The sequence below is a fragment of the Bos taurus genome, chromosome 18, assembly GCF_002263795.3.
Source record: "Bos taurus isolate L1 Dominette 01449 registration number 42190680 breed Hereford chromosome 18, ARS-UCD2.0, whole genome shotgun sequence".
Classification (NCBI taxonomy): domain Eukaryota; kingdom Metazoa; phylum Chordata; class Mammalia; order Artiodactyla; family Bovidae; genus Bos; species Bos taurus.
In genome coordinates, this window is record NC_037345.1 from 4,358,613 (window position 1) to 4,367,891 (window position 9,279).

The following is a 9,279-nucleotide window of genomic DNA, read 5'->3' on the forward strand; positions in this document are numbered from 1 at the left end:
CTCAATTAAGTACAGAGGATCTTATCTTTGTAATAAATGTACTAGGTTAATTGGATATATTTCCAATAAGGACCAAGGTAAAATTGTGTTCATGTACCATACTATGAGAAATTCCAAATGGGTTAGAGATACAAATATAAAAAGTTAAATTATGTAAAAGATAGAAGAAATCATGGATAAAAATCCTCTAATCTCTCTTAACAGGGGAAACCATTGCTAACAATGTCTCAAATTCCAAAAGCAGTTAATCAAAATGTCGTTAAACTGATTATATTAAATAAATTTTTTAAACTCAAGAGGAGTAAATCATTATATGAGGAAAATTTGCAATCATTCTGTGAAGAGTTAACATGCTTAATACACAGTTTCCAAAAACAGAGGAAAAGTCTATAGAAAAAAAAATAGACAAGATATGGAAAAGTCACAGGAAAAAATTCAAATGGCTCCTAATCTCAATTCTATTTTTAGAAATCACTTCTAAAGACACATGGTCAAACATAAAATATATTAGCATGCCTGTTCATTGAAGTACTATCTGTAAGAGAAAATAACAGGAAACTGTTGAAATGATCAATCATTAGGAACTGGTTGGATAGTTCAGAGCACGTCAACGTGGAGTATTATACAACTGTATAAAGAATGAGGAATATATATCACTATGGTGTCATCTTAGAATATGCCATAAAATAAAAATGACAAGATGACAAAACATACATACATATAATATATGTTATATATATATATATATACACAATGCTACAATTTTACCTAAGAGAGGGTATAAATGTGCTTATGTCTATGTTTATAAATGTTTCAGTTAGAAAAGCAATGGTAGGATAAAGCATAATACAATGATTTAAAGCCTAAGGGAGTAGGGCAGAGAATAGAGGTGTATGTAAAAACAGAAGTTAGGTGACTGAATACATCTTGTTTGGTAGATCTGGTATTGGGGCTGATTTTGTCTTTCCAAAATCGTAATACAAATTTAAATTGTAAAAAAGTCCTAAAAATAAAACATACAAGCTTTTTCATTTTCTAGGGCTGCCATAACAAAACAACACATACCGAGCAGCCTGAGCTGGGCAGCAGTTTATCTCCTCATGTTTCTGAGCCTACGGGTCGGAGATCAAAGCATCAGCAGGACTGTTTTCTTCTCAGAGTACCTCCTTGGTTTATGGGTGACCCTCTTCTCCTTGTATCTTCACATGTCTCTCTATGTGAGTTTGTGTCATCTCTTCTTCTTACAAGGACACCATATAGGATTAGGATCCAACCAAATGACCTCATTTCACCTTAATTCTCACTTTAAGGACCCTATCTCTAAACGCAGTCATGTTCTAAGGACTGGGAGTTAGAACTTCAGCATGTGAATCTTAGGGGACACAGCTCAGCCCATAATACTGCCCAGGAATATATGTGGAGTTGGTGGCTTTTTGAACAGCCATACAGAGAAGGATTCCAAATGACAAGGGCACTCAATAATCAGACCGTACCTACCAGTCTGGTTGATATGGCTGAAGGATGAAAAGGAAATGCAGATGAGAGAGAAAAGGTTCCCAGGGACTAGTACACCCAGTAATCACATTGTACCTCCCTGATGGATACACCCCAGGGTGAAAGGTGCAGGCGACTATTTATGCTTGTGGTGCTGGCCATTCTGCAGAAGCTGTGACACACCCCGGCTCAGCCCAACCGAGGTAAGGCGTCCCAGACGCGGGGCATGGATCTTGTGCCTTCGATCCCCAAGATCACAGGAGCTGGACCAATCTGCTCACGACCCTGGAGGTGAAGGGAGGTAGACAGTCTTCCAAAGCCAGCCTGGTTTCTGTCTAATGGTGGATGGGGGAGCTGGGCCAAAGAAAAAGCTCATGGTTTCACTCACGCCCTCTGTTCCCCAGGACCACCATGGGTCCTGCCTTCCTGCTGGCCTTTCCTTTGCTGCTGGCTCTGTCAACACCCTGTGATGCCTGTGAGTGTAAAATTCAGCATCCTCAGACATTTTACTGTATGTCAGACATCGGTGAGTCAAGGGAGACATCAGAGAAGCATCCGTCAAGGAGGGTGGTGGGTCTCACAATGGGGTATAGAAACGCAGAGGTGGGGGAGCTCTGGCGATGGGAAAAAGGTCTCCAGGAGATTTAGGATGGGGACTCTTAAGTCAATGACCCATTTCTTTCTCCTCCCAGTTATAATAGGTAATATACTGGAACATGGAAGGGACACCGCATTAAAACGAAGCTACAGAATCAACATCACTCAGGTGAGACCCAACATCACTCAGGTGAGACCCAACACCTCCTCAAAATCAATAAGCTCTCCAATCTGTGCTTGCTGAGGGAGGTGGTTGTTTTCTGGATACCAGCAACTTCTATGAGAAACTGAGGTCCTGCTCTTTCCGTCCCTCCCATCACAGATACTCAAGATTCCCAAGAAGATCCCCCCCATCACTTCTGTCTACACACCCAAGGACTGGGGTAGCTGTGGTTACGAGGTGAGGACTTCTCAACAATCACAGTTACTTATTGCAGGTGAGTACCCTGTCCACACTCTGCCCCTCCGCCTTGTGACCCACTCTACTTCTGCAACTCTAGCATCGCCAAGGACCAAGCCCCCCTTGTCCACGAATTGACAGATTTTTCTAGGGAAGAATGCTAGACCATCATTCATGGCTGACTCTGTACCCTGACAGCCTCAGGGTTTCCAGACCCTCTGGGGCCAACTACCTGGGGGCCAGAGCGTGACCCTCCCTGGGGACACCCACACATGCTGTGCTGACTCTCAGGGTGTGCTCTCTGATCACTTCAGGCTATCTGAGGAAGGGGGCGCTGTACTTCACAAGATGCCACATGGTATATTTCTGGTACCGTCTCACTGACGAGCAGAGGTTAGGTTTCCAGGAGCTGTACAAAAACGGATGCAAATGTCAGGTGAGTGGCCTCCCCAGTCTTTTTGCTCTACTGCCCAGGCACTGGTGCATGACTTGCCCCGCGTCCTTGTGCCCAGAGTTCCCTCCCACCTACCTCCTTCTGTGGATGACCCCTACTCTCTCACCTTCCTCCTCTTCCCTGGCCTTCTCTCCCAGGTTCCATCCTGTCCCCCACCCCCTCAACACCTTTAGACTCTACCTGTATTCAGATCCCCGTTGCCCTCGTGTTTTCAAGAATGGGGTTGTGAACAGGAGAAGGCAGGGCATTGCGACAAGCCCCGGATCTCCCTCTCTCTCTAGATTCAGCCGTGCCTTCTCTGCTGGCGCCATTGCCCCCAGCCTGATAGGCGAGAGTGTGTGTGGAGGCAGAAAGACTGCAATTACAGGATATGGAACGGAGACCAGTCCCTGTACTCCATGTGCGCCCCCAGGCCTGATGGTCACTGTGGATGGACCAGAATCGACATCCTAAATTACCACCGCGAGACCACTCCTCCCCCACCCCGACAAACAACCCCTGAAATGTTGTATATTATGTGATAAGGTTTTAATATTCTGGTTTTTGACCTGGCTATTCTTAATAGAACTGAGTCAGTTTTGTATATAATACATTAACTGATAGGTGCGCTTCAGTTTCATTTAGTTTCTGCAAGTAGTGTATGCATCAATAAAAGTATAAAAATAAACCCTAAGTTGACAAAACCAACCCTGGTAACAAATTTCTTTTATCTTCTCAAGATTCTTCAATCATCTTTTATTTCTTATTTGTCCAGCAACAGCATGTCTGACCCTATTCCTTCTCGTTCCAGAGTTTCCAACATTTCCTCATCTTACCAAAAGCAAGAGCCCAATGCCCATACAAAGGGATAAATCCAGAAATACTCGAATCAGACTCCCCCTGACATGCCCTAATCCTTTCCCACATGACAAGCATGAGCAAGAATTACTGGGCGAGGGAGGAAGAATATTCCTTAATCCCACTGAATCAAGACTCCTCTGCAAATATAAACATCATTCTTTGTCATATTAAAGTCCTGAAAATAAAATATGAAACTCAAACTTCTATAAGGCCACAAAGAGGAATATTTTTCAGAACTTCAACACCCAAAAGGTACACAATATGAAGGAAATATTAGTTAATTTGACAACTTTAAAAATAAAATATCCTTCCAAAAGTAAAATAAAGCACCACAAACACTGTAAAAATATAAAAATAGGTAGTAAAATAATAAAAATATAAGATACAGACATAGATTGGAATTATAGAGGACTTAACAGCATTATGGTAAAAATGAGGTCTGAACAATTAACTGAAGTTTGAACTCAAATTTTTCAACTTGAAAATTTTCCATGGTCCTCCTGAAAACAGTGTCTCCTTTCTTTATTCATTTTATTCAATTAACTGTCTTAATTTTGGAATAATTTTGGGTTTAAAAAAAACGGTGCCAAAATGATGACAGAAAATTCATACATATCCTTTACCGAGTTTGCCCTAAAGATAACATCTTCTGTAGTAATGGTACATTGGTCAAAACTAAGTAATTAATCTGAGCACAATTCTATGGACTAAAACCTCAACCCAGATATCCCATCCCCAGTGTCCTTGGCCCAGGCCAGAGATTCTATAGTCCTCATGCTGGCCTGTTCTCAGGATATTCAAAGGTTCACTCATGTGCTTGAGCTTACTGCTGTTGACACCACTGTACTCATCCTTGGGCCCATATCCGCATTCACTTTCACCTCGATTCCTATACGAACAGCAATCAGAGGGTGAGGTGAGTCCCTGGGAAAACACAGGAACTGGATGTGTATGTATTTGGGGGCATATATTTTAAAATTAATTTTTAAAATGTGTATGACATAATGTACTTTATGCCATTTTTTCCCTATGATTTCAAGTGTGGAAATATTCTCAGTAGGTCATGTATGATATACCTACAAGAGTTGCTTTCAGTTCAGTTCAATTGCTCAGTCATGTCGGACTCTTTGCGACCCCATGAATTGCAAAACGCCAGGCCTCCCTGTCCATCACCAACTCCCAGAGTTCACTCAGACTCACATCCATCAAGTCGGTGATGCCATCCAGCCATCTCATCCTCTGTCATCCCCTTCTCCTCCTGCCCCCAATCCCTCCCAGCATCAGAGTCTTTTCCAATGAGTCAACTATTTGCATGAGGTGGCCAAAGTACTGGACTTTCAGCTTTAGCATCATTTCTTCCAAAGAAATCCCAGGGCTGATCTCCTTCAGAATGGACTGGTTGGATCTTCTTGCAGTCTAAGGGACTCTCAAGAGTCTTCTCCAACACCATAGTTCAAAAGCATCAATTCTTCGGCGCTCAGCTTTCTTCACAGTCCAACTCTCACATCCATACGTGACCACTGGAAAAACCATAGCCTTGACTAGATGGACCTTTGTTGGCAAAGTAATGTCTCTGCTTTTGAATATGCTATCTAGGTTGGTCATAACTTTCCTTCCAAGGAGTAAGTGTCTTTTAATTTCATGGCTGCAGTGACCATCTGCAGTGGTTTTGGAGCCAAAAAAATAAAGCCTGACACTGTTTCCACTGTTTCCCCATCTATTTCCCATGAAGTGATGGGACCGGATGCCATGATCTTCGTTTTCTGAATGTTGAGTTTTAAGCCAACTTTTTCACTCTCCTCTTTCACTTTCATCAAGAGGCTTTTGAGTTCCTCTTCACTTTCTGCCATAAGGGTGGTGTCATCTGCATATCTGAGGTTATTGATATTTCTCCCAGCAATCTAGATTCCAGCTTGTGCTTCTTCCAGTCCAGCGTTTCTCATGATGTACTCTGCATATAAGTTAAATAAGCAGGGTGACAATATACAGCCTTGACATACTCCTTTTCCTATTTGGAACCAGTCTGTTGCTCCATGTCCAGTTCTAACTGTTGCTGCCTGACCTGCATACAGATGTCTCAAGAGGCAGGTCAGGTGGTCTGGTATTCCCATCTCTTTCAGAATTTTCCACAGTTTCTTGTGATCCACACAGTCAAAGGCTTTGGCATAGTCAATAAAGCAGAAATAGATGTTTTTCTGGAACTCCCTTGCTTTTTCAATGATCCAGTGGATGTTGGCAATTTGATCGCTGGTTCCTCTGCCTTTTCTAAAACCAGCTTGAACATCTGGAAGTTCACGGTTCACGTATTGCTGAAGCCTGGTTTGGAGAATTTTGAGCATTACTTTACTAATGTGTGAGATGAGTGCAATTGTGTGGTGGTTTGAGCAATCTTTGGCATTGCCTTTCTTTGGGATTGGAATGAAAACTGACCTTTTCCAGTCCTGTGGCCACTGCTGAGTTTTCCAAATTTGCTGGCATATTGAGTGCAGCACTTTCACAGCATCATCTTTCAGGATTTGAAATAGCTCAACTGGAATTCCATCACCTCCACTAGCTTTGTTCGTAGTGATGCTTTCTAAGGCCCACTTGACTTCACATTCCAGGATGTCTGGTCTAGATGAGTGATCACACCATCGTGATTATCTTGATCATGAAGATCTTTTTTATACAATTCTTCTGTGTATTCTTGCCACTTCTTAATATCTTCTACTTCTGTTAGGTCCATACCATTTCTGTCCTTTATCGAGCCCATCTTTGCATGAAATGTTCCCTTGGTATCTCTAATTCTCTTGAAGAGATCTCTAGTCTTTCCCTTTCTGTTGTTTTCCTCTATTTCTTTGCATTGATTGCTGAGGAAGGCTTTCTTATCTCTTCTTGCTATTCTTTGGAACTCTGCATTCAGATGCCTATATCTTTCCTTTTCTCCTTTGCTTTTCGCTTATCTTCTTTTCACAGCTATTTGTAAGGCCTCCTCAGACAGCCATTTTGCTTTTTGCATTTCTTTTTCTTGGGGATGGTCTTGATCCCTGTCTCCTGTACAAAGTCATGAACCTCAGTCCATAGTTCATCAGGCACTCTATCTATTAGATCTAGGCCCTTAAATCTATTTCTCACTTCCACTGTATAATCATAAGGGATTTGATTTAGGTCATACGTGAATGGTCTAGTGGTTTTCCCTACTTTCTTCAATTTCAATCTGAATTTGGCAATAAGGAGTTCATTATCTGAGCCACAGTCAGCTCCTGGTCTTGTTTTTGTTGACTGTATAGAGATTCTCCATCTTTGGCTGCAAAGAATATAATCAATCTGATTTCGGTGTTGACTATCTGGTGATGTCTGTGTGTAGAGTCTTCTCTTGTGTTGTTGGAGAGGCTATTTGCTATGACCAGTGCATTTTATTGGCAAAACTCTATTAGTCTTTGCCCTGCTTCATTCCATATTCCAAGGCCAAATTTGCCTGTTACTCCAGGTGTTTCTTGACTTTCTACTTTTACATTCCAGTCCCCTATAATGAAAAGGACATCTTTTTGGGGTGTTAGCTCTAAAAGGTCTTGTAGGTCTTCATAGAACCGTTCAACTTCAGCTTCTTTAGCGTTATTGATTGGAGCATAGACTTGGATTACTGTGATATTGAATGGTTTGCCTTGGAAACGAACAGAGATCATTCTTTGGTTTTTGAGATTGCATCCAAGTACTGCATTTCAAACTCTTTAGTTGACCATGATGGCTACTCCATTTCTTCTGAGGGATTCCTGCCCGCAGTAGTAGATATAATGGTCATCTGAGTTAAATTCACCCATTCCGGTCCATTTTAGTTCGCTGATTCCTAGAATGTTGACGTTCACTCTTGCCATCTCTTGTTTGACCACTTCCAGTTTGCCTTGATTCATGGACCTGACATTCCAGGTTCCTATGCAATATTGCTCTTTACAGCATCGGGCCTTGCTTCTATCACCAGTCACATCCACAACTGGGTATTGTTTTTGCTTTGGCTCCATCCCTTCATTTCTTCTGGAGTTATTTCTCCACTGATCTCCAGTAGCATATTGGGCACCTACTGACCTGGGGAGTTCCTCTTTCAGTATCCTATCATTTTGCCTTTTCATACTGTTCATGGGGTTCTCAAGGCAAGAATACTGAAGTGGTTTGCCATTCCCTTCTCCAGTGGATCACATTCTGTCAGACCTCTCCACCATGACCCGCCCATCTTGGGTGGCCCCACGGGCATGGCTTAGTTTCGCTGAGTTAGACAAGGTGGTGGTCCTAAATCAAATCCCTTATGATTATACAGTGGAAGTGAGAAATAGATTTAAGGGCCTAGATCTGATAGATAGAGTGCCTGATGAACTATGGACTGAGGTTCATGACTTTATACAGGAGACAGGAATCAAGAGCATCCCCATGGAAAAGAAATGCAAAAAAGCAAAATGGCTGTCTGGGGAGGCCTTACAAATAGCTGTGAAAAGAAGATAAGCGAAAAGCAAAGGAGAAAAGGAAAGATATAAGCATCTGAATGCAGAGTTCCAAAGAATAGCAAGAAGAGATAAGAAAGCCTTCCTCAGCAATCAATGCAAAGAATAGAGGAAAACAACAGAAAGGGAAAGACTAGAGATCTCTTCAAGAAAATTAGAGATACCAAGGGAACATTTCATGCAAAGATGGGATCGATAAAGGACAGAAATGGTATGGACCTAACAGAAGTAGAAGATATTAAGAAGAGGTGGCAAGAATACATAGGAGAACTGTACAAAAAAGATCTTCACGACCAAGATAATCACGATGGTGTGATCACTCATCTAGACCAGACATCCTGGAATGTGAAGTCAAGTGGGCCTTAGAAAGCATCACTACGAACAAAGCTAGTGGAGGTGATGGAATTCCAGTTGAGCTATTTCAAATCCTGAAAGATGATGCTGTGAAAGTGCTGCACTCAATATGCCAGCAAATTTGGAAAACTCAGCAGTGGCCACAGGACTGGAAAAGGTCAGTTTTCATTCCAATCCCAAAGAAAGGCAATGCCAAAGATTGCTCAAACCACCACACAATTGCACTCATCTCACACATTAGTAAAGTAATGCTCAAAATTCTCCAAACCAGGCTTCAGCAATACGTGAACCGCGAACTTCCAGATGTTCAAGCTGGTTTTAGAAAAGGCAGAGGAACCAGCGATCAAATTGCCAACATCCACTGGATCATTGAAAAAGCAAGGGAGTTCCAGAAAAACATCTATTTCTGCTTTATTGACTATGCCAAAGCCTTTGACTGTGTGGATCACAAGAAACTGGAAAATTCTGAAAGAGATGGGAATACCAGACCACCTGACCTGCCTCTTGAGACATCTGTATGCAGGTCAGGCAGCAACAGTTAGAACTGGACATGGAGCAACAGACTGGTTCCAAATAGGAAAAGGAGTATGTCAAGGCTGTATATTGTCACCCTGCTTATTTAACTTATATGCAGAGTACATCATGAGAAACGCTGGACTGGAAGAAGC

General features: G+C 42.1%; 1 protein-coding gene across 1 annotated transcript; it reads left to right on the forward strand.

Moving 5' to 3' along the window:
- Window positions 1-862: 862 nt before the first annotated feature.
- Window positions 863-3,574, forward strand: LOC112442231 (metalloproteinase inhibitor 1-like). Its single transcript, XM_024978858.2, has 5 exons — window positions 863-2,020; window positions 2,187-2,260; window positions 2,414-2,528; window positions 2,806-2,927; window positions 3,227-3,574. Exons 1-5 carry the CDS (start codon window positions 1,840-1,842, stop codon window positions 3,464-3,466), a joined length of 732 nt encoding a protein of 243 aa, XP_024834626.2. The 5' UTR covers window positions 863-1,839; the 3' UTR covers window positions 3,467-3,574.
- The last annotated feature ends 5,705 nt before the right edge of the window (window positions 3,575-9,279 follow it).

Bases quoted from the DNA above. Each gene is read 5' to 3' on its own strand.
- LOC112442231 (XM_024978858.2), top strand. From the start codon at position 1,840: ATGGGGGAGCTGGGCCAAAGAAAAAGCTCATGGTTTCACTCACGCCCT. The intron at 2,021-2,186 runs GTGAGTCAAGGG...TTCTCCTCCCAG, and splicing joins TTACTGTATGTCAGACATCG to TTATAATAGGTAATATACTG. The intron at 2,928-3,226 runs GTGAGTGGCCTC...CTCTCTCTCTAG, and splicing joins AAAACGGATGCAAATGTCAG to ATTCAGCCGTGCCTTCTCTG.